General features: G+C 39.8%; 1 protein-coding gene across 2 annotated transcripts; it reads left to right on the top strand.

The window, feature by feature from the left end:
• The first annotated feature begins 1957 nt into the window (after positions 1-1957).
• On the top strand, positions 1958-24745 carry ccdc71 (coiled-coil domain containing 71). Of its 2 annotated transcripts, XM_031568493.2 has the most exons (3): positions 1958-2225; positions 19026-19101; positions 22237-24745. In XM_031568493.2, the coding sequence occupies exon 3, from the start codon at positions 22291-22293 to the stop codon at positions 23290-23292; it is 1002 nt and encodes a 333-aa protein (XP_031424353.1). In that variant the 5' UTR covers positions 1958-2225; positions 19026-19101; positions 22237-22290; the 3' UTR covers positions 23293-24745. The 2 variants fall into 2 exon arrangements, with proteins under 2 accessions (XP_031424353.1, XP_012675406.1); XM_012819952.3 differs by lacking the exon at positions 19026-19101 and having other exon boundaries at positions 1963-2225.
• Positions 24746-25067: the final 322 nt, after the last annotated feature.

Raw genomic sequence — 25067 nt, 5'->3', positions numbered from 1 at the left:
GTTTCCTAAAGGCACAGAGCTACGCAAGCACAAGGTAAATACTTTGAAATGTCAGTCAGAGAAAATTCACGAAGTACTCTGAAACGGTCACGTTGGCATCGTATCAGGTGGCATGGAATATTGCTCGAGCAAAAAAGTCATATAGTGAGGGAGAGGTTGTGAAGTCTTGTGTACGTGATGTCGTTGCTATCCTCAACCCTGACAATGACGGATTAAAGCAGTCTGTGTCAGACCTGCAGCTGTCACGGCACACTGTTGAACAGAGGATATCTGACATTAACAACGTAATTGAGGCACAGTTATTTACAGTTTTTTTCTGTCACTTTATGCGCATGTTCCATGAAGTCTTTACAGCAGATTCAACCACTCCGCTCTGCTCTAGCGTGTCTGTGTAAACGCAAATAAAATGAGCATTTTCTTGACACGGCTCTGTGTAAACGCGAAAAAAAAAGGTACCGGATCCAATTTTTTTTCCAGATTCAGGCAATCCAGGCTCCGTGTAAACGTAGCCGGAGTTTTACTGTCGCTTTTGAAAGACAATGGGACAGTCCTGACACCATCCCCCGTGACACTATCCACCAGCATCACCTCCCCCACCACAGCAGGGTCCTGCACCTCTCCACAGCTGCCCACTCCAGACACCCCCCCCTACCACAGTGACGAGAAGGACGTCGACAGACTCTTCAGGACACAGAACCCCCGCAAAGCAGCCGGGCCAGACTCTGTCTCTCCATCCACCCTCTCTATCCACCCATTCGTTTTCATGTTGGGCTTCTGGGAAATGCATCAAGTTGCCTTAATTTATTTAGAGAGTGAATAAACTCGTGAAACAGAGAAGTACCGTCATGTAATCCATTGATTTCAACAATATAACTATTCTGAATACCATCTATTTAAATTGTAACTGTAACGGAATACAGTTACTCATAATTTGTATTCTAAATACGTAACGCCAGTACATGTATTCCGTTACTCCCCAACACTGTCCGCTACCCGATGGTAGTCGCGCATGTGCGCTACCCGATGGTAGTCGCGCACATCGCGCATGCGTCACTTTGCGACACTGTCGACAGCGGAATACAATTGCTAGCTACAGCTTGTGGAACTTCGCGAAAGACGGTATACTTTAAGAAGTTTGGTCATTGTATACAGCTGTAAGTTCTTAACGTTTGTATAATAAAGAAGTTAAAGATATACTGGATATCCTCTTTTGTTCTTCCTGTCAAGTTCTATTGGCTAGCACATCAATGCTTTTTTTGTTTTACCTACTGCTATATTTTCTCACTTCTTCATAATACAAACTATTTGCCTTTCACCCTTACTCCATCTCCACACTTTTAATAATTAAATATTACATTAAATATACCCACATTATGCGTTAATTGCCGTAAACCGTTTGTGTCTGAGCATGCGCATCGGGTAACGGACTACCATCCGATAGTGACAGACACTACTCGCCCTAAACGGGCACCATCTTGGCTACGTAGCGGAAGAGGAGGAGCCCTTTCGGCAGCTTTTCAGTTTGGAAAGTTGGCTGACTGACGCCTCGCAAATCACTTCAACCATTATTGCTGGTTACAATAACTGTGTTATCTGATAGTACAGTGTGTATTTCTCAGTAACTTTAAAAAATCTAAGCGAGAAAACATCAGAAGATGTACATTTACATACAAAACACGGCCGTCAGCTGAGTTTGGTCCGCCATCTTTGTTTAAAATTTTCAGTTGGCCGGAGATTTATGGGTAAAAAGTTCGCACATTTTCGTCAGTCAGTGTTCCATTTGAGCCAACACTAATCAGCGACTGAACGCACTACAGATGTAAGTGCACTTTGTAAAGTGTTCGGTAATAGACACACCTAATGATTCATCTTAAACCAAGCCACGCCCCCCAGAGTATATTATCTAGATCGCTAGCTAGTGGTCAGAAAGATAGTTAGTTAGCTTCTATCAATTTAGAAGATAAACAGTTAAGTTAGCAATTTTCCCGTTTGGCATTAGGTCATATGATAAGAGCGCAGCTAAGCAACGTGTTACTATAAAATACATTTTGACGTGGGTGTTGCAGTTTGCCCCCGCCCTTTCTTGCTGTGTGTCATTTGAATTTTACCCCTCCTCCCGTGTAAAAAAAAAAAAGTCGTAGCCATTTTTATGTAGACTTAGCCAGCTTAACACTTGTCTGCGCTGCCTTACGAGTTATTGATGGAATCTGCGAACTAACGTTAAGGTAAGGTTTTGAGAAATCTGTTGATGTAGCATTTGTCCGTACTAGCTAAATAGCATACGATGGTATTACTTGTTTTGAATGGTAACTTTCCAGTAAATGCTGGTAGGGGTATCTCCCACCACACTGATCAAGCTAAAGTGCAAGTTAGTTTCATGTATTTGACAAGTCAGGCTGTTTAATTTTACTTCGTTTCCACCGACGAACAACCTATACTCGGTGTTTGTCATGGATATTTCGTCAATTCGTCCACAGCACCAGAGATGGTTGGCTTCAGCTCCTTGGTCTTTGTTGCATCGCCGGCTAGCACACCACCATCGTTACTTATTAAATCTAGCCAATGTTAGCTAGCTAGCTGTGAATACGGCAGTGTAAATCGGTAACGGTTTACAAAGCTGACTCTTTGAATGCCCACACGTAGGCTGTGAGAGAAATTTTGTCGTCGAAGTGTTGATATAATAACGTTACCTAATGTTTTTGACGCTACAGTCCACTGAAATGTGTGTAACGTTAGTGGGTTAACATTAGCTGGCCAAGAAGCTGACAGTACTCCTTCCAGATAGATAACGTTAGTTGTCTAGCTAACAGATTTTCACAAGACAGCGAGGTAACGTCAGGTTACCCGCCAATGTTGGCTAAGAGGAGCAACTTTAAGTTGGAGCTGAATAATCACCCACTTTCGTAATAATAGTTGTAGTATGAAATGTCATGAAAAGAACTTGGCTTGCTTCTCCAATGTTAAGTAGCAATTGAACACATCACTAAATAGGCCTCTATATTTAATTTCTGGAAATCATTTTGCCCTACCAAACAAATTCCCTGGCAAGTCTAGACAGTGTTTATGTGCTTAATCATTGTACACATTTCCATTAATTAATGTACTACATTTAAGAAACGTTTTACGTTTGAAGCAGCAGTCCATATTTGAATCCCATTCACTTTTTGTCAGATTCAGCTAATTGCTCCTTGCAGTCCTCCAGCTGTCTGTTCAGTGTCTGTGCGCTTAAAAAAGAACGATATTCGTGTACAGTCCTGGCTCTCTAAATAGGAAATATACATACAGGCTCTGGCCGAGCCATAAACAATTTCAGCCAATCAACACGTTACCTCAGTAAGGGAGGGGTGTGACTTTGATTGGCTATTGACCTGAAATATAAACAGCCCTTTGCCAGAATCTATTGGCAGTTTGAAAACCGTTACATTTTCACTGTCCAGTTACCTTGACTGTAGGTAGTGTTTTGAACATTGAATAAGCCTGTTTGAAAAATGTAGTAGAGTGTAAAAATAGCTGTTTGTTGTCCATCTGCATATTACACAGTGACAAAACAATGTTTTCTTTTCCTGAAGTTCTTTTGTTGGCAAGTTGGGTTAGATTAACTAGGATGTTAACTATGATGCTGTTTTAGTTGGCAACGACAATATACCCTGTAAGATAGATATTAGTCTTGTATTAGTTGCTGCTTCTACACTGTGGTAATGCCCCTTCAGACTACACGACGTTTCTGTCCCAGACAGTAAAAAGACAGAATGGCAATAGCTACAGTCTGACTGATACATCGGCGTGCCGATATTATTGGACGATATCAGCTTATACCTGCCTATCTATCAATATTGTTTTTAATAGTGGCTGATAAATGAAAACAAAAATTATCGGAAAGATAAACTTCATTGCATAGTTTGTTCACCAGAAGGTGCACGGCAACTTTGGTAATACACTTGTTTCCTATGCTACAAATCCCTCACGACTGCACCACCGGTCGCACAGTACAACTGAGTCTGATCTGTGCTTTCATGGTAGGGTGAAAATGTCCATGTCAAATGCATAACTGAAATCACATAATTTCTCCTAAATAAAACTGAGAAAGACCATGCCTAGTTTTGATGTAGTAACGTTAGTGCTAGTACCATAGTCACCATAGCGAAATAACGTTGGCATTAGTTGAGGGATTGGAAGCCTACTTGATTGCTGATATATGTGTGAAATTAGGGGTGGGGGAAAAAATCGATTCTTCGATTTCTCTCGATTCTCTCTACAACGATTCTGTTTCGATTCAGAAAAGTTAAAAATCGATTTTTTAAAATAAAAATAAATAAAATATAGATGTGTTGAAATGCAAGCGGCATCGATTATTGCTTTGTTCATTGAAAGTCATAATTGTGACAAGGAAAAGCTTTTTCTCTAATAAAAAATAGAGAAGGTAATTCATCTGTTGATTTTCTTTAATTATCAAACACAAAGTAGGAAGTGATTTGAGACTCTGAGTAGCAAACTCAAATGTTTTAAAAATCGACATGCATCATACGGCATAGTTTGAATAAGACCCCAGCTGATATAGGATTGCATGCTAGAAACACTTGGCTGGAGCTGTTCTATCTGCCCAAACCACGTTTTGCTGCTCCTGACCTAGACACAGAATTTCATCGTTACATTTGATTGTGTAGGCACTTGCCGTTTGTGGTTGGCAGCCGGACAGCCTTTGTTTTAGGCTACCAGATAATTATTTAAACATTATGTCCTATCTTGATCAGAACTGTTCAATCATTATGCTAAATAAAACCTTTGTGTTTCTGTTGAAAATGATGACCGGCCAATGGCATTATTGGATTTTTAAATCCTTCAATATAGAAATCGGTATTGGTCTTCCCAATCCTATATCAGCTGGGGTCTTATTCAAACTATGCCGTATCAGTCATCAATTTACTTTATGATTAAAAAACAGAGCAATGGATCATTCTTGTCAGCACTGTTCACCAGAAAGTGAAGAGGAACTTTAAATCAGTGCTACTGCAAGGCTACAGCCATGTCTTTTACTATCTACTACAAATCTAGGCTGTCCCCAACTACTGATTTACCTAACCCACATCAGAAAAAGTTGGGACAGTATGTTTAATTATAACTGAAAACAGAGATTTGTAAATTCTCTTTGACCTGTATGACATTGAAAACAATACAACCGCACATTATTTAAGTTTTACCTCATGAATTTTATATTTTTTTCAAAATTAACACTTAATTCAATTTCGATTCTTGCAACGTATTTAAAAAAAAGTTGAAACAGTAAAGCATTTATCACTTTGTAATGTAGCCATTCCTTTTCACAACACTTAATTTATATTTAGGGACTGAAGACGTAAGCGTTTCAGGTGTAACTTTGTCCCATTCTTCCTGCAAACAAGTCTTAAGGTGTGCAACGGTGCGGGGTCTTCGTTGTCGCATTTTGCGTTTCAAAATGTGCCACACATTCTCTATTGGGGACAAGTCAGGACTGCAGGCAGGCCAGTCCAGCACCTGCACACCCTTTTTCCTCAGCAATGCCTTTGAAATGTGTGCAGAATATGGTTTTGCATTGTCGTGTTGAAATATGCATGGGCTTCCCTGGAAAGGATGTCGTCTTGAAGGCAGCATATGTTGCTCCAAAATCTCTATTTACTTTTCGGCATGAATGGTGCCATCACAGAAGTGTAAGTTACTTTTGCCCAGGGTACTGACACAACCCAATACCATGACCAGACCCTGGCTTTTGGACTTGATGGTCCTTTTCTTCTTTGGTCCAGAGCACATGGCGTCCATTTCTTCCAAAAAATACCTTAAATACTGATTTGTCTGACCTCAATACACATTTCCACTGTGTGATGGTCCATCCCTGATGCATCCGAGCCCAGAGAAGTCGACGGCGCTTCTGGACACGGTTAACATAAGGCTTCCTTTTGACACAGTAAAGTTTTAACTGGCATTTGTGGATGTAACTACGTATTGTAGTGCTTGTCATAGGTTTGCCCAGGAGCCCATGTGGTTATATCGCTTATCAATGAATGACGGTTCTTGCTGCAGTGCCGTCTGAGCGATTGGAGATCCCAGTTATTCAGCTTAGGCTTGTGCCCTTGCCCTTTACGCACTGAAATTCCTTCAGATTCCTTGAATCTTTTAATTATGTTATGAACCGTGGAGGGTAAAATATCCAAATCCCTTCCTATCTTTCTTTGAGAAACATTGGGTCTCATTCTCGAACGCAGTTACGAAGAATTTAAGAAGGACTTTCTTCTCCACTCCACTTACGATGTTTTAGGGCATTCATGAAAGTTTTCTCATCTGGGATTCGTTCTGAACTTAGACCAGAATTTCAGAACTCAAAATAGCAGTCGTAAATCGCTGTCTTTTTTTCCCCCCGACTTTCCCCCCTACTGCCAAGTAACTGCTGTGGCAATTTGTTCTCTACCACATAAAAGCCACCGTATTTCCAACCAAAGGGATTTTTTGCAATGGTATAATGCTTTTTTGTTTAAATACTAGGTTGATACTTCAAATGTTGGCCTTTTTAATAAAGGACATGGGATCTGTGCAACACAAAAGAATCGCAGTAGACATTCTAATCCAATATCTGAATTGGGTTGGGCGATATGACGGTATACCGTGCAACGGTAGAAATGTGATTACCGGTAGAGATTTGGCAATACCGTTTCAACTGCGGGAAACTCTTATTTTGAAATATTTTTCACACAGTAGTTGCATGTTGCTGCCGAACTATACATTATCTCGCTTTTTATACGGTTACTTGCCAAAACGATAGAAGACATTCCTCCAAAATACCTCTTTAATGATTTTGTTGCCGTTTCGTGATTTCCGCTTAGAGAAAATAGTTCTTCAGGCAAATAGAACTTTAAAGTTTCAGGTGTTGCGCAGCAAACCATTAACTGCTGACTTCAAGTTACAATGACTTTCCGTTACGTTAAATGACCGGACTACTTGCGGAATGATATGAAAAATTTGAAATAGAAGTACAAAACCCGTGACGTCATTACTTTTTCGCAGCTGTGAATATAAAGAAATTACAGACCTGCGAATGTTGGGTTGGCCCATTTAAATCAACGGAAACTTTTTTGAACATTCTGAAGAGCGTATAATAAACCGTGATTTACCGTAACATGATATAAAATGACACATATCTTGATAGAAGATTTTGGCCATATCGCCCACCCCTAATCTGAATTGCAGTTTAACAGGTCAGATAGTAATATATATATATATATATATATATATATATATATATATATATATATATATATATGGTTAAAATACACACACACAGAATAAAAGTTATGAGTTTTTAATGTTGGTACTATAGCACTATGCACACACACGGCACTCACAAGAAAGGGTTTTTATTGCTGCCCGATACATTTTTCATTTATTGTAGCCTTACATCCACCCCTGCAAATAAAAGAATAATCGATTTTTGGACACTGTCAGATATGGGTAGTTGACATGAACTCAAATCCAAAGTTGAAAAAAAAAAAATCTAAAATGTATGTCAAATTACATATAGTTGTATTACTTAATATGTGAATATCGCAAAACTGAATGAGACCTCATCCATTTCCTTATTTATTTCACATATGTAAACTTTTTTTCGTGTGGTAGTCCTAATAATTGTCCTCTGGTGTGACATCATTTGTAATGATAATATTTAATTCAGAGATTGTCAGACAAAGAAGAAAAATATGCTTAACCATTATCAATTTGTCCTGATTATATTTTCACAACAATAGTAATCGATTTAAATTCACAATCATGTCATTCTCCTACTAAATGATACACACGTAGGGACTTTTCATAAAAGTTTGGGTTATATTCATTATAATTAGTATCAAACCTGATGGAACTAGAACTATCTTTACATGTGCATAATGATGATATTACTCTTCTTCTATTCAAGACTTTTCTCAGGACTTTGTGCATCAAAATGCATTTTTTCCATTACTTTTCTGTTTGTCACGCCACAGGACATTCTGTCACACCAATGGACAACATAAAAAAAAATCCGCCATAAAAATACGTCATCATAACATGAACATATAAAAATTTGTATTATGAAGAACAATGAATAGATTGAAACTCTGAACAATTCCTTTTTTGGTAAAATGTATTAAACAATTCATTGATACAATAATGATAAAACATAAACGAATAATTATCAGCATGTAGTTTGGTGATCTGACCAACAAATGGCTTGTTGTCAAAGTTCACTATGACACATTTTCCCACAGTGTACTCTTCACTGTCTTCATCAGTATTGGGACTATCAGGGTAGCTCTCCTGGATTCTGTTGGGATGCAGTTGATCATCTTAGTTGGTGTGAAGCACTCACACATTGACGCTCATAAGACGAGCGCAGCATCCTGGGTGTAACATTTGCCCTTACAAGAGCATTTAAGTAGATAAGAGCAGAACCAGCAATCACTCTGTAGGCAAGCATAAGTAACTTGAACTTGATGCAAGCAGCTACAGGCAGCCAGTGTAGCTCAAGGAGTAGCGGGGTGACGTGTGCCCTCTTGAGTTGGTTGAACACCAGACGCGCCGTCGCGTTGTGGATCATCTGTAGTGGTTTCACCACGCATGCCGGCAGGTCCGTTAGGAGGGCGTTGCAGTAGTCAAGGCAGGAACTCCTGGTGGCATACTGGGTTAGGTACGGCCTGATTTTGCGGATGTTGTATAGCGCAAAGCGGCACGACCGGGAGACAGAGGCAATGTGGGCAGTGAATGTCAGTTGGTCATCAATAATAACACAGAGATTTCTTGCTGTTTTGGAAGGAACAAGAGATAATGATCTCTTTGGGTGAACGTGTTGGTGTGCTGCATGCAACAGGTACTGGGCCTTCATTGACCTCTTCATGATCAGAAGGTTGATCGAGCCTGAGGTGACTGGAGTTAGTTCAAGTATAGCCTTAGTGGCTTTGTCCCTTGCCCTACATCTCCTTTTGGACTTTCTCCATTTTTCTTGGTGCTTCTTTTTTGTTGCTGCTGACACAGACTTCACACTGAGGGTAACAATTTGTCCATGTGGTTTTCTCTCCTGATATCTGCAGAAAAATTTACAAAACCTTAATTATTGTGAAGTAAGCAAGCATTTCTGATCATATAATGAAACGTTTTAATGCTTATATCATTCCTGGTTGCTTGTTAAATGTACTTTCTGCGTCTCTTTCCCAAGACATCCTCACTATTCCTAGGATCTGTATTTAACCTCTCCCTGTACTTTCTCGTCCTCTCCTTACTCATCATTATCTGCGTGGCTCTCAAACCTTCTGACTGGATCTCAAACTAAATGAAACATAGTAGGAATGTATTGTAGGTGTACTTCAATGCTGAGAGAAAGGGGGGAAAATGCAAAACTTGAAAGGAAAATACAAAGACCACTACAGTGGACAATTTACTATTATAGAAGTAGTCTATTTAATTTAAAAATGTATTTATCTAGGCCTTTTCTATAGCCTACGTCCACTGGTGTGACGGTCATTTCCACCAGTGTGACACTGATTTCATGTCACACTGTAGGACAGTGCTGTCACACCAGTGGACATTTTCAGTTACATGGTCAGTTTTCGGCCTAGCTGTATGCCAGAGGGTCTTCAATCCAACGTTACAGTTTAAGGTATCCATTATTTAAAAAAGTCAATGAATATAAATGTATGAAAATTTTTATATCAACACTTTAATTACGTCACACCAAAGGACTACGTAATTGGTCCCATTTCTAACAGTGCACAAAAATAGCAATATTCTGATACATATCTGAGCCAAAACTCACCGTATGTGCAGTCCATATGCTCCATTGATGTCTTCTGTACTTCCTGGATGAAGACTGACCCTTCTCAGTAATGGGATGCCCAAATTAATGCCTGTTCTATATTTACAAAATGGTGTCACACTAGGTGGACATCAATTTTGCGGACAAAACGTAATGCGTCATAATCATTTGGAGTGGGGACATGAAGACTTACAACCTATAGTTTCATAAAGTAAACATTGGTATTATATGTATAAAAGTAATTTAATGTATTTGGTCGTATTTTTTTATTTAATTACAGTAGTTTGAAGATCGGCAATGTTACCCCGGACAGTCACACCAGTGGACAATGGTCATGTTTCAAACCAAATATTGAAATACTTGAATTATAACGCTCATTAATTAGAGATGCATTTGTTTTTGAAAAACAAGTTAATAATAAAAACAGAGATTTTAATCAAACCTGACCAATTATTATTTATATTTGTCACCGTGAACACAAAAATGGAGCGTCACGTCAACTACCCATATTCAGATGTCAAAAGTGGGGGGTTACAAACACTCTTAAAGAGACACAGATTTTCCAGAGATAAATAAACAGATAAATATTACAGCGAGTAATAGGCGAGATTAAAGAGGTATGTCTTAAGTGCACGTTAAAAGGTTTCCACCGTTTCAGCTATTCTAGCAGAGTATTCCAAAGGCTGGGGGCATAGAGACTAAAAGCTGCTTCTCCATGTCTCTTTGACCTGGCTTTTGGAACTGTTAGGAGGTCAGTGCCAGAAGACCTCAGGGATCTACTGGGTCTGTACTTTGAGAGCATGTCTGTTATATTTTCAGGTGCATGACTATGGAGTGATGTATAATAATCATCGGGCGATTTACGACTGCTATTTCGCGTTCTGAAATTCTGGTCGAAGAACAAATCCCACATGCGAACTTTCATGCCAAATTTGTCCCTAAAACATCGTAAGTGGAGTTCAGAAGAAATTCCTTCTTAAATTCTTCTTAACTGCGTTCGAGAATGAGGCCCATTGTTTTTAGCCATGCCCCTTGGTTTGTCACTATGAAAGCTGCAGCGTACATACAAAACAGAGAAAACCAGTTGCCATGGACACTATGCCTGCAGGGAGTGGAGGAGCGCTGCACAAACAGACAAAAGCTGTCACACACCAATGCTTATTAAAACACTGTCATTGTTAAACTACTGATGATATGCGGGCGACAGTGGTACAGTGGTAGAGAAGTCGTTTAGTAATCAGAAGGTTGCTACGAAGCGTCCTTGAGCAAGACACTGAACCCCTAATTGCTCCTGATGTGCAGTGTGCTGGTGTAAATGTAAAATGTGTATACATTGTAAGTCGCACATATGTAAGTCGCTTTGGATAAAAGCGTCTGCTAAATGACTAAATGTAAATGTAATATGCAGTGCAACTACTAACATTACGGGATTTGATAACAAGTCTGTAGACCAACATGTGAAAAGTATTCTTCCGAATGATTTACACAATATTTGGCACATGGGCCTTATTGGAAACTAGACATACAGGATATTGATGAGTAATCAAATCAAATCAAATCAAACTTTATTTGTACGGCACATTTCATACCAGGAGGTAACACAATGCACCTCACAGTAGGAAAAAAGTGTGTGGGGGGGGATTACAAACACTTGTAAAGACACACAGATTTTCCAGAGATAAATAAGACAGGAAATGACATATTAGCCACACTGGCACCGTAAAGGACTGCTCAGCACGGTTATCGTCAAACTAAGAGACTGCTGGATATGTTGTCTTTTGAGTCTGCTAGCAGTTGCTATTTCGGGGCGAAATTAGGTTTTTCGGTTAGCTAATCTGTGAATAATTTGCCTTTGGTATATTAGAGTAGGCTAATAGTTACTACACTCGGCTATCAGGGAATAGAGTAAAATATTTAGTTGCATATGTTTTTTGAGTCTGCTAGCAGTTGCTATTCCGGCGAAATTCGGTTTTCGGTTGGCTAATCTGTGGCTAATTTGCCTTTCCTAACAGTTTGGTGAACTGTTCTACCTTGTACTTACCTTCCCGTTGAATAAGCTATGGCTAAGAGTCCTTTCCTATTTGTCATGTATTGTCTTTTCCTTACAGTTAGTTTAATTAACCACAGTTCAACCTATCTTCACACCAGCATCTGTTTTCCTATCCACCAAGTGGCCCATGGAAAAGCATCACAGGAGTGAGACAGCATTCACACGAACGCGTTGGAATGCGTTGATCCGTCAGGGTTGACGGATCCCCATTCACTTTGAAATGGGTGACGTCATCCTTTGCCGAACTGAATTGTGGCTCCATTGGGTTCCCGTGCGTTGCGTTTCATGCTTTTTTTGCGGGAAGAGTTGAAGAATGTTCAACTTCTCGAGAGGCAATGCATGTGTCAGCCAATAAAATTGCCTTTCATGCATAACTGACAGCACAGGCGCTAGCCAATCAGATCCCGTATATGCTCACGTCTAAAAAGCGGCAAGCTAAAAAAAAAAAAGATGGCGACCAAACTCCGTAGATGGTCGTATTTGTACCTAAAAGTTGTTTGTTTGACTCTTTTTTTGCTTAGATTTTTAAAAAGTTACCGAGAAATAGACACTGTAAAATGTAAAAACCTCTTTATTGTAACTGAAAAATACGTCTGATTTGCGAGGTGTGTGAGCACCCTACCTAATGTTAGCATGCTACTGCTTACAAGGTAAGCAGCTTGCTAGTGGCGTGATTGGTTTGTTGACCTGTCAATCTCACTATAACGTCTGGTATCAACAGAACCCCACGCGCCAGACTCTTCCTCCGCCATCCGTTGGCGCAACGCATTCCAACGCGTACGTCTGAATGCTGCCTGAGAGACGAAAGGCGCGCCACCAGACTGGACAGGGCGACCTCCATGCCGGGTTTGGCATTGTCCCCCCCCCCCACCCCCCATTCAGCCCCCAGGCCCACCCAAGTAGGACAGGGGCAGAGCGGGTGTGTACGTGCTACGTATTTGTTTTCAGTTAGGCTTAGTAATTAAGCTCTAATATCATGATAAGGTTAACAGCGGTTTGTTACAAACACTTGTAAAGAGACACGGATAAGTAAACAGATGTTACAGTGAGTGATAAGCGAGATCAAAGAGGTATGTCTTAAGTGCATGTTTAAAGGTTTCCACCGTTTCAGCCATTCTTAGGTATTCTGGCAGAGTATTCCAAAGGCTGGGGGCATAGAAACTAAAAGCTGCTTTCCCATGTCTATTTGCTTTTGGAAGTGTTAGGAGTTCAGTGCCGGAGGACCTCAGGGATCTACTGGGTGTGTACCTTGAGAGCATGTCTGTTATATATTCAGGTGCATGACTATGGAGTGATTTATAGACTAGTAAAATAATCTTGAAATCTATTCTGAAACTAACAGGTAGCCAGTGCAGTGGTTTTTAATACTGGTGTGATGTGCGCTCTCCGTCTTGTGAGGACTCGCGCTGATGCATTCTGCATTGTTTGTAGTTGACTAATGGCTTTATTTGGTAGACTAGACAAAAGCGAGTTACAGTAGTCTAGCCTGCTAGTGATAAAAGCGTGCATCTGTCTTTCAGTGTCAGCCTGAGAGAGAAATGGTTGCACCTGAGTAATGTTTTTTTAAGTGATACAAATATGTTTAAATTATATTTTTGATATGGGTTTCAAAAATGAGATCTGAGTCAAATATGACACATAGGTTTCTGGCTTGGTGCTTGGTGTTAAGTGCTAGTGTTTTTAAATGTGCAGATAGTTTCTCTCTCTCTTTTTTTTTCACCAATGACTAATACCTCTGTTTTACCTTGGTTGAGCTGGAGAAAGTTCTGTGACATCCATACATTTATATCAGAAATTCAATTTACCAAACAATCAATAGAGCTGCAGTTGTTGGGTGTTACAGAAATATAGAGCTGGGTGTCATCTGCATAGCTATGATAGTTGATGTTGTGCCTCCTAATGACACTACCAAGGGGTAACATGTATAGACTGAAAAGTAAAGGCCCTAAAATGGATCCTTCAGGGACCCCACAGGTCATACAAATGTTTTTTGAGCTGTGGTCTCCGAGGGCGACAAAGTATTCCCGGCCAGTTAGATAGGTCCTAAACCAGTTTAGGACTGGACCAGCGATAAGGATATCATGATCGACAGTATCAAAGGCTGCGCTCAAATCAAGGGCCAGTACAGATAGTTAATGCTTAGTCAGCATTAATCCTGAAGTCATTTACAACCTTGACTAATGCTGTTTCTTAGGGGTGGGAAAAAAAAGTCGATTCTTCGATTTCTATCGATTCTCTCTAGAACGATTCTGTCTCGAATCAGAAAAGTTCATAATCGATTTTTTTAATAAAAAAAAAAAACCATCAATTATTGCATTGTTCATTGAAAGTCATAGTTGTGACAAGGAAAAGCTTTTTCTCTAATAAATAAATGGAGAAGGTAATTCATCTGTTGATTTTCTTTAATTATCAAACACAAAGTAGGAAGTGATTTGAGACTGAGTAGCAAACTCAAATGTTTTAAAAATCGACATGCATCGATAATCGTTTTATCGGTTCATAATTGATAATCGATAATCGGTTTAGAATCGATAATCGGTTTAGAATCGAATCGTTGACCACTGAATCGGAATCGAATCGAATCGTGAGGTGCCAAGAGATTCCCACCCCTACCGTTTCTGTGCTATGATTGGAACGAAAACCAGATTGGAAAGTGTCAAAGGCACAGTTAGCATCTAGGAAATTATTTAACTGTTTAAAGACAATTTTTTCCAGGATTTTTCTTAGACAGGGAAGGTTGGAGATGGGTCTAAAATTGTTTAGAACTGAAGTCTAAATTGCTTTTCTTCAGGAGGGGTCTCACGAGGGCAGTTTTAAGTTCTGATGGGAAAATACCTGTAAGCAGGGAACAGTTTGCAATGGCTAGAATGTCCTTAGACACAGAGTTAAAGATGGTCTTAAAAAATGTGGTGGGAATGGGATCAAGAGGGCATGTAGACGGCTTCAGTTGTGACACTACTTTGCTCAGCATTTCTATATCAGCTAGTGCAAAAAAGCTCATACTGTTACAGCATGATGGAAGGGGATCAGAAAACAAGACATTTGGAATTTCCTGAGCAATATTGCAATGTTCGCTATCTTATCTCTGAAGCATGCTGCAAATTCCTCAATAAGGAATATGACCGCTGCATACAGTTTTCTTTCAACACATTAGTGTTAATTTAATTAACATCTTAATTAGATCATCACCATGTATGCGGTTAGAAGATTAGGAAACATCTTCAGATGGAAACAGTTGTGTTCATTTAATTAACATTTTAAATTAGATCACCATGTATGTCAGGAAATAAGCTGGATCTTGGGTTTGAGAGGTAAGGTCCCTTGTATGAGATCTGCAATTTCTTGGTAATTTAATGCCTTGCACCCCACGGCATTTTATCTGCTTTATTGAACAGAATAATGGCTTTTAAGCCCACAGTTTGAAAGGTGTCTATTAACCAATTAGCATTTAAATGTCGGTAATAGGGATGGGCATTCGATTAAATTGTCTTAAGCGATCGTCGGGAGAATTAACGATCGATTTTCGATTAATCATTAATATTTTTATATTAAAATTCACTATTTATAGGCTATATTAAAATGCAGTGAAAATAGAAAAAACACAGGGTGTTTCCTCATTGAGATCTTTTTTACAAGATGAACAACTCTTGTGGCAGTTAAACTTACAAGATGGACAACTCTTGTGGCAGTTAAACGGGATGGTTATGCTTGAAAATATGCGCTGCTGTACTCTTAAGCAGCGGAGCCGACAGCTAGAAGCCGGTGGTCATAAACACAACTGACCCTCGTTTTTTTCTCTCTAACTAATTAATCTCACATTTTGAAATTCATTAATCTAGATTCATCGCGATTAAAAGTTTGTTTTTCTTCTAAAGACTAAATCTTATAAATTAACGAGTAATCACTTCAGACAGCGTGTATTTTAGACACTGTTGTTTAATTTGATTTTTTTCGTGCTCTCTCGCCGTCACACAAGGAATGTATGCGAGACACAATGGTGCCCCTCGACGGTAAATCGTAAGAATTGTTCCCTGAAGCAATTCGAATCACCTCAGTCAGCCCACCGTCGTCAACTATGTTGATGGGCCGACAGTCACCGGCTACCAAGCGTTGGTAACCTTTTCACAGACTCGTCTAGTTATTTTCCTAGAGAAGTCGTGGAGTGTGGGTTGGCGATCATCTAACCTGGGACTGCTTTCTGTCGGGTGCTTTGCATTAAGGTGATAACTTAAAGACGAGCTGCTTCTGTGATAGCTACATTCAGCTTGACAAATGCTACATACAACTTTAGTTTTGTCGACTGTTCCGTCATTTTGCCTCTTAAACAGAAACTTTCCGCCCAACAATCCCTCAGCTCTCTCCATCTTCAACTACCGTCTCGGTCTCTCCTATCTAACTGACTGCAGACACACGGCGGTTTCGTGCCATGGGTCAACGCACACCGGAAGTAAACAAAGTTGCGTTAACTGCGTTCAAATATTGTATTGCATTAATCTCGGCCACAATAATCTCATAGAATAACGCGTTAACTTTGACAGCCCTAATATAAATAAATTACACGCACACTACGCAACAGAACGTGCATTAGTTTTATCGATGAAAAAATAGTCATCGAGGAAATTCTTAATGACCAATTAATCGATCGTCGATTAATTATGCCCATCCCTAGTTCGTACATAGGTCTGCAATGAGAATAGGGACTAATCAGCACTGCACTGAATTACATTAACAATTAGTTATTGCTACACAATAACAATTACACAACTAATATTACTAGATACAATAGTGGACATTACACTAGGCAACATAGATCTCATTCATATCTCATCCAGTCGAAATCTTAACAGGATGAACCCATCCTTATTACATCGACCTACCTGCCACCTAAAATTTGTCTAATCCCATACTGCTTGCAAATAGTTCTCGGCTGGCTAGATAGCTTGCTAACCCAAAGCATATTTGCTAACTTCGCTACTTAGCTCACTAGCCTTGGTTATATGTATTCCGCTACGTCTCGCTACTCTTGTCAGTTGGCTAAGTAGCTACAGAGAGGTAGCTAATGTTCACCGTGTCTGCTTCATGCTAATTCCTGTGATCGTGTTGCCATAGAAAAGCGATGCTTCTGTCAGTAACGTTGACACCAATCACCTTGTGATTATATGGTTAAGCAGTGGGCCACATACTGAGCCAACGTACTCAGTTATTGTTTGCCTCCCCTCAGTGCCTTTTCACTGCTGTGCGGGTTTATGTCAGATCAGCAAGACTAAATAGGTTCTACACACACGTGAAATACCTTACCGATTCTATGGGTAGAAAGGACATATAATACAAGTGTCCACAAATACTACAGTGGTAAAAAACAACGAGAAAGCAAAAGGCATGCGCTCAACCCAGTTAGTGAGGGATTGCACAATCTGAGATGAGGCGCTGCTCGTCGCTGCCTCACCTCGCATGTCTCCTCTCTGTTTGAACAGGACATGCGCAAATTCAGCGATTTTTGATTATAAAAATGCTTGAAATGATTGGAATCATACAGAAATTACATTTGTAGCACATATCAGTAGATATATATTTATTTTATCATTATTTGATTTTTACTTTTCATGATGACATATTTTGCCTTAACTAATGTCATTTAGCTAAGAAAGGCTATTAAAATGTGATTCAGATTTTTTCCCCTCATATATCGTGATATCATATTGATATCGTCTGGACAGTAGAAAATATCGTGATAAGAATTTTAGCTCATATCGCCCGCCCCTAATGCCTATGATGTAGAACAAACTGTATCATTAACGTTAGCGGTGTTTAGTGGTCGGCTATATTGGGTCAAAGCAGCTCATTTCATGTGCGAGCCCACTGAGGGTGATTTGTGCGACGAGTGCTGTGGTGCCTAGCGTTTATAGTGAACAATGTGTAGGATGTATTTGCCCATATGTGGTTTGATAGCTTATCAGCTCTGCGACTCAAATAGGCTACCTAAGAGAGTAAAAAAAAATAGATGAATAAAACATTTGTCTATCTCTCTTTCTAAAGTGATGCACAGCATTCACATCTAGAGTAGTCTGCTTTTAATTCTGCTCTGGTGGAGCAGCATATCATCAAACTGTATCAGATGCCTCTCTAGCCTACATTGCAATCAGCAATATCAAAGCAGCTCATTTTGTAAATGTGAGCCAACGTTTTTAAAATAAAAAAAATAAAAAAACACTTTTCTCGAAAGGGTTGTCGAGCTATTGCCCAAGAAGTGCTCGGAGCCTAACCCACTTCCGGTTGCGCTAGCACAAAGGGACCCGCCCACCAAGGGACGCACACCTGATTTTCCGTATCAGTCATGTGGGGGCTATAGTCATGCCAAGTTTCATGTGGATCAGTGAATTCTAAATGTATGATATTGTGGAAAAGGAAAAACACTATGTGCCCTATGCTGCGCTGTGGCTGCGGTCATAATAATAACACATTAACCGTATGCTCTTTTAATGGGTGGACACAGAAGAATGTGCAAATGCTGTGCTACGCATTACAGAGGCTACAGAGCTTAATAACAATGGCAGCTTTAGCCTTAGTAGAGGATAATGCCAGTGATAGAATTAACCCTCTGGGGACCTACTGCATCGTTGGTGATGCCCTTTGTCTCGGCAGTGCAGAGTGGGAGTGAACTTGGTCAGGGTGCAGAAGGGGTGGGACCTAAACCGTTTGGAAACCGCGGTATTAGCCCATCAATAGGCTACGTGATGATGATGATGGCTTATTCTTTGCTACTTAAATAGCCTACCTAAGATAGTTACACAAACTTTTCTCTCTCTCTCTCTCGCTCTCCTCCCAAAGTGTTGCACAGAGTGCACATCCAGAGTAGTCTGCTTTTTCTTTCTGCTTTGTTGGCGCAGCATATTATACAAATATTTCAGACACTACTCTAACCTAAATGCTTCAGCCAGCAATAACAGACCAAGGGGACTCGTTTTGTAAACGTCTGCTCACTTCTTTTTAATCCCATTTTTTGGACTGACCATTTTTGTTGTTTTATTGTATATTTGTTCCATATTATAATATTCCAGGAATGCAATGTGTTTGCATCTTCTATACTTCTCTACTATACAAACTCTTAAAAGGCGTTTTATTCCCTTTTCTTCCAATTCACACTGATTTTGCTAAATGATTGTGTAGGAGGCACAGAGGGCCACAATGACATTCCAGACTGATGGGCCATGACTTTTGACAGTGGGGAGGGGGACTATTACAGGTGTGTTGGCACTCACCTCATCAGTATTCATTGTGTCGGACACTGGCTTTGTCAGAAATAGTGTTAATTCCAAGTTCTAACACCTTTTTCTAGTCAAAATACATGAAAATTCTGAAAGCATTAATCACCTGTGTAGCCAGAGCTAAAAAATGTTCAGCACTCAAAAGTCCTCAAAATGTCTCAGCACCCCAGAAAATAGTTTTTACCCCTATATTTTTAAGTGTATGATTACAGTTGATTTAAAGAAACAAAAAGATTAATGAAAATGTTACTCCTCTCAGATAATTGGTGTTGAATATCAGCATATGGAGCACTTTGGGATCAATGGACCTCATTCTCGAAAACATTTTCTTAAGCGTCTTCTTTAATATCTTCTTAGGAACTTCAAAAGACCAACCTAAGAAAAGATCTCCGCCGGATTCATGAACGCCTGTGTGTTCTTAAACTGCCAAAGTGTTCTTAGCTGTGCACTTATTCTTAAATTGAACGCGCATTCTCGTACACCTGAATTTGCATTCATAAACGCCCCGCCAGCTCCTTATAGGGGCATGCAACTATAGAGACGTGTGCAGAATACAAAGAACACACAGGCAACGCGCATGGCCTGTTCAAACAGACAGGGGACAGCGAGACTGTGAGGCATCGATGAGCTGTGCCTCATCTCAGATTGCGCAATCCCTCACAAACTGGGTTGAGCGCATGCGTAAAACCTATTTAGTCCTGCTGATCTGAAATAAAACGGCATTGAAAAAACAGGGGAGGCAAACAGTACCTCTACCTCGATGAAGGGGCCATGCGAGAGCCCACCAGTCGGGGTTATGCTTGTTCTGCCGTTGCTCTTCTACACTTATATTTAGTACCATCAACGTATTTCAGCCACTGCCGTGGCTCCCCATTATCTGCAACGAGCCACTTACTGCAAAATGTCCTTGGTGTAGCTGTAGCTGCTGTTGTGGCTGTTGTTTCTTCCTCCCTAGATGTTCTCTGCACCTTTGCTGGAGGTGATGCACCGGCAATGAATCGCCACATTATTTCGAGAAGTTTAGCTTTCGTTTATCTGCGTTAACTTGCGTATGGTCAATAATGTCTGTTTCAACTTTGGATTCGCGCTCAAAATATTAGAACTTTATAAACTTTGTATTCGTGGGCAAAATATTAGAACTTTGTATTCGCGGGCAAAATATTAGAACTTTGTATTCGCGCGCAAATTGTTATAGTTGTAAATTCTTAGAACTTTATGTAACCCCACCCCTCTTCCACTGTTCGTGTTGCCGTTGCAAGCTATTTTTAACCATGACGGACACAGTAGGCGGGAGCTGTACTCCGCGATTTCACTAGCCAAGTAGCGGAGCATCGGACACAATTTAGTCGCCAGCCCATAAATCTACCGTAATTTCCGTACTATAAGCCGCTACTTTTTTCCCACGCTTTGAACCTCGCGGCTTAAACAATGACGCGGCTAATTTATGGATTATGATACCTGTGACCGGTGGCTTTGTGGAGCTAGGATGCTAGCATGGATGCAGCCGCATGGATGCTTAGTTCCACGCGATTTCTCAGTATCTCTCAATAACTTAACTAATGTCAAAATAACCACAGTCTACCGGCGTAGACAGAACACAACTCAAAACAGTTTACAACAATACAAATCCAGTCTTTTCAAGTTCTTTAGCTCACTGGTTTCAAACTAGCGTCTTTCTTCCATCTCGCTGTCTTCAATCTAACGTTCTAGCTTCTGATTGACTCTTGCAACTGTGCTCTCTTAAAGCAACAGTGCACTTATCGTAACTGGCAAAACTAATAATATGCATCACTATTGTATTACTTTTGATATTCATTTTAGCCTGTGTACAGTTAATTTGTTTCAATGTACCGGTAGGCACCTGCGGCTTATAGACATGTGCGGCTTATTTATGTTAAAAATATATATATATTTTTTTTATTCAGTGGGTGAGGCTTATATTCAGGTGCGCTCAATAGTCCGGAAATTACGGTACACGCCTTTGGCGCTTGGCGGGTGCCAATTTCGAGCCCTGTTTGTAATATAGCTTGCTAACGAGAAACTGAGAGCCAATTAGAGTAACGTTTGATAGTTAGCTACTCAGGGATGCATCTCAGACCATCTTGTTGACCATCTATATTATACATATTTTAGATATAGATCTTTCAGATTAATTTGATTATAGATGGATTCTTTCCCCAGTTTTCCAGCTGTATAGTCTACTGGTGATGTAAAGTAGAGTGACTGGATGCCTCAAGTCGTAAAAAGAAAACTCCAGTCCAAACAATGGTTAAAAGGTTTAATCATATAAAATATTTCAACTTAACTACTGTAAGATAAATTCAGTTTAGGTATGAATTTATTAACATTTTATTTCTATTAACAATGTATGCCCATTTAACCAGGCAGTTGGAAAACAGGTTTCAGACAGAGGGGCCTAAGATAACATTCAAAGCACATACTTTCAAGTTTAGAATGACCAGTGACATAAATTCCAAGGTCATAGGGCAGCCTGGGCAGGAGGCAGATGAGATAGGGAAACTATCTGTAAGAAGGGAGGATGGAGACTTACAGAACATAATTGTCAGGCCAGAAATTACGACTAAAACATGCAAGTCACAGAGAGGCGTATACCTGGAGGCCCCCAGGAAGTACCATCAGTGAAGACTGGACTTATAACCATTATTCTCACATGTAAAAATTAGAACGCCTTCTCCAGCCGGTGGTGACAGAGCTATTGTGAACTCTTCATTCCGACTGAATCTTGTTCAATCCTTAAACCAGTAAACTCGACTGTATCAAACCAAGTGCTACGTGTTGCGGTCCGTTTCTCTGATTTCTCTGTAAAAACCAACACGCAATTAATTTTAACTTAACACTACGCAAGGAAGTTTTCAAAAATAAAATTCAATATGAGGTTAAACTAGCTGAAATAAGACCGTTGATGAGCGTGCACTTGCCCAATATACATTTATTTTACTTGTCCTTAACAATCATTCAAGTGCATGTGCTAATGTTGAATCCTACCCTAATATTTCACTGAGAATGTTATTTTGAGAGGATTTAAATCCAACATAGTAGCTGTTGTATGTTTACTTGAAATGTCTAAAGGTACTTTAACGTTCTGTTCACAGGTTCATTTCTGCAAGGAATCCACCAAGCTTGGATTTCCCCTATTGATATATGCCATGAGTCATGAAGACGAGGCTGTTGAACGGGCAGTGTTGTCCTGGGCCAGGTTTTCCTCAGCCGGACAGACTGCCCTTATGGAAGCCTTGCGAGTCTTTAACCCCATATCTAAGGATCTGTGCGACAATGAGCATCAGATGGTATCTTTTCTGCAGGAACTCCGAGAGGAAGGTCACAAACCCACAGTTTTGAAGAGCAAAGATGTGTATGGGTACAGATCCTGTACAACAGAGCCTCTCACACCAGAGACCGTGGCCAGAGCTCAGTGCAAGATATCAAGGCCTTCAAAAAAGAGAGGTCGCAAATCTCTAGTTAAGAAGAAAGAGGTAAACTATGCACTGCTGAGCTCAGCAGCTAAAGTCATCCTAAAAAAACAACCCAAGATCTTGCTCACAAACCTTTCAGTTGATGCTCTTAAGCACACAGTCAACTGCAGAGAACATTTACGGATGGGAATACCTGCCCTAAAGTTAACAAATATACAAGGACTCTCAGGAGGCCCCACTGCCAGACTGCAGATCCACTTGGACACCCACATGATGGCGCGATCTAATATTTGCCCCCCTGCTTTGTCTGGTTTTCCCTGTCAGCCTTTGAGTACTGCAGGCCAAGCCACAGCAGTTGTAGCTTTTAACAACAGACATGTACACTCCCGACCTATGAGGACAGACATGACTCTCATTGGAGATTCTGCTCCTTTCATGGTTCAAAATGGCGTTCATTTAAAAGGAAGCCATAACGGCCAAATGATCAGTAATGACCTAGATTGGAGGACCGAGAAGTCGGAGTTGGAGATTATCGGATGTCATGAAGGTGTGCCTGGGTGCTCTTTGCTGACGAACAGCTATGAACGTGTGCAGACCAATAGTCTCCTTTGGAAAGTTATCAAAGTGGACGACTCCTTCACAGATGAAGAGGTCAGGAGGAAGGCCCAAAAGATTTTTCAAGTTAATTTGTCACCTGTTATACAGATTCAGCCCCTCATCGTCCACCCTGTATAGAACAATAAATAAAACTTGCAGTGACTTTTTGCATCTATTTTTTTTTTCTTAAGCAAAACGTTGGCTGTGCTCATGACTTCGGTGTGCTCTACTGATGGTAAGGATTCCAGGCGGGATTGAAGATTTTGTTCGAGGCAGTGTTCCTTGATTCCCTCATTCCCTTGTCAAAAGATTTAGGACTGTTGATCTGAAGTGAATAAGATCTGAAGGGGTTTGGTGTATACTACTGACAAAAAGTAATACTTAGCAGAACTCCCTCTGACTCACCACCTAAGTCTGTTCTACGCCCTGGAGGCCACTCTATTTTGGATGATATTTGGCTATTTATACATAACCTTCCTATTACATTGGTTCGTTGATTGGAAGCACTTTTATATTGTTAACTTGATTCTTAGAGCTCATCTTCAATTGCCTTTATTTTTGATGTGAACAAATTTATTTTTTAAGGCTGTCTTCATCTGCATTGTTGTTATATAAGGGGCCCATTTTGTTTTTCAGTTTTTTTTCTGTCACCACCCCCCATTCCCAACAGATGTGATCAATTTGACCTTATTTCTGTGTGTCTATAAACATGTGGATGCAAAGTGTGAAGAATGCCCTCTTTTTACAGCTAACATCAAGAAATGAAATGATGGGACATTTTGGTGCCAACATGCTCTTAATAACTGGCTAACTCAATTTCATTTATTGGTTCTTTAGCCTATTTGATACATCTTAAAGATTATTGTAGAGGGGGAATGCTGGCATTATCGTTTAAGAATTTGATGATGATCTGCTTACTTTATGTACATACATGGTTTAGAACCATAGGAGGAAGTTAGGACTTTTTTGCAAGTAAATGGAAATTCTGTTCTGTTTGTTTGTGGCATGTCTACAAAAAGTATTTTCACTAGTAAATTATTTGAGATCGTCCAGCCTAGTCACATTTGGAAACCGATGGAGACAAAAGCATTGATGCTCAGTTATTTTGGCTGACAGGATGCTGAATACAGACAAAATACATTTGAGGTGTTTGGTGGCAGTGGATTTCCACTTGCACTCAAACACCACAGAATCGTTAAGAGCAGTTTTATCTCGGACTAACTTATTCAGGTTTTTTAACCGTTGCCATTAAAATGCTGTCTCACTCAGAAAAGCTGCATCATACATTTTGTTCTATTTTGTCTGTTCTATTTACTCTTTAGTCTATTTGTAGGAAGGGCACGTAGGGACATTTTGACGCTCTGGTAAGACATACAATTAACACAGAGCCCTTTGACAGTGTCTTATTGCTTAGTACATTTCTGAAAAATGTTCTGAATTCTTCCCCATTGATGTCCTCATGGTCTCTTCCCATCTCCCATACAATTTCATAGTTGAGTCTGTGAGAATGTTTTTTGATGAACCTGTTGACAGTGTTGTACATTTGTTTTAAGTGTTCAGAGATGAATTAAAATTCATATGAAAAACAAAACGTGAACTCAGTGTTATTGGGAAATAACTGCAAAGGTTACAGATGAATACGGAATTCTCATCATTTGGGTTTGACAGATTTCCTGATGAGATGGTAGTCGATTTGTAAATACCACTGAAGTTATAAAAAAGATATTTGGCAGACACATTTCTATAAAGTAATTTAAGAAAACTTAAAAAAAAAAAATAATAGAACATTCACAACAAAAACATAATGCACCTAATCATAATATTACATAATAAAAATAAGTTCTCGTAACAGCAAATGCAATTATAACAAAGTTGTAACATAAAACAAGGGACATAAAACAAATTTGCATGAT

Source organism: Clupea harengus, chromosome 5 (assembly GCF_900700415.2).
Source record: "Clupea harengus chromosome 5, Ch_v2.0.2, whole genome shotgun sequence".
Lineage (NCBI taxonomy): Eukaryota > Metazoa > Chordata > Actinopteri > Clupeiformes > Clupeidae > Clupea > Clupea harengus.
The sequence above is the reverse complement of the archived record's forward strand: the minus strand, read 5'-3'. Positions and strand labels throughout refer to the sequence as shown.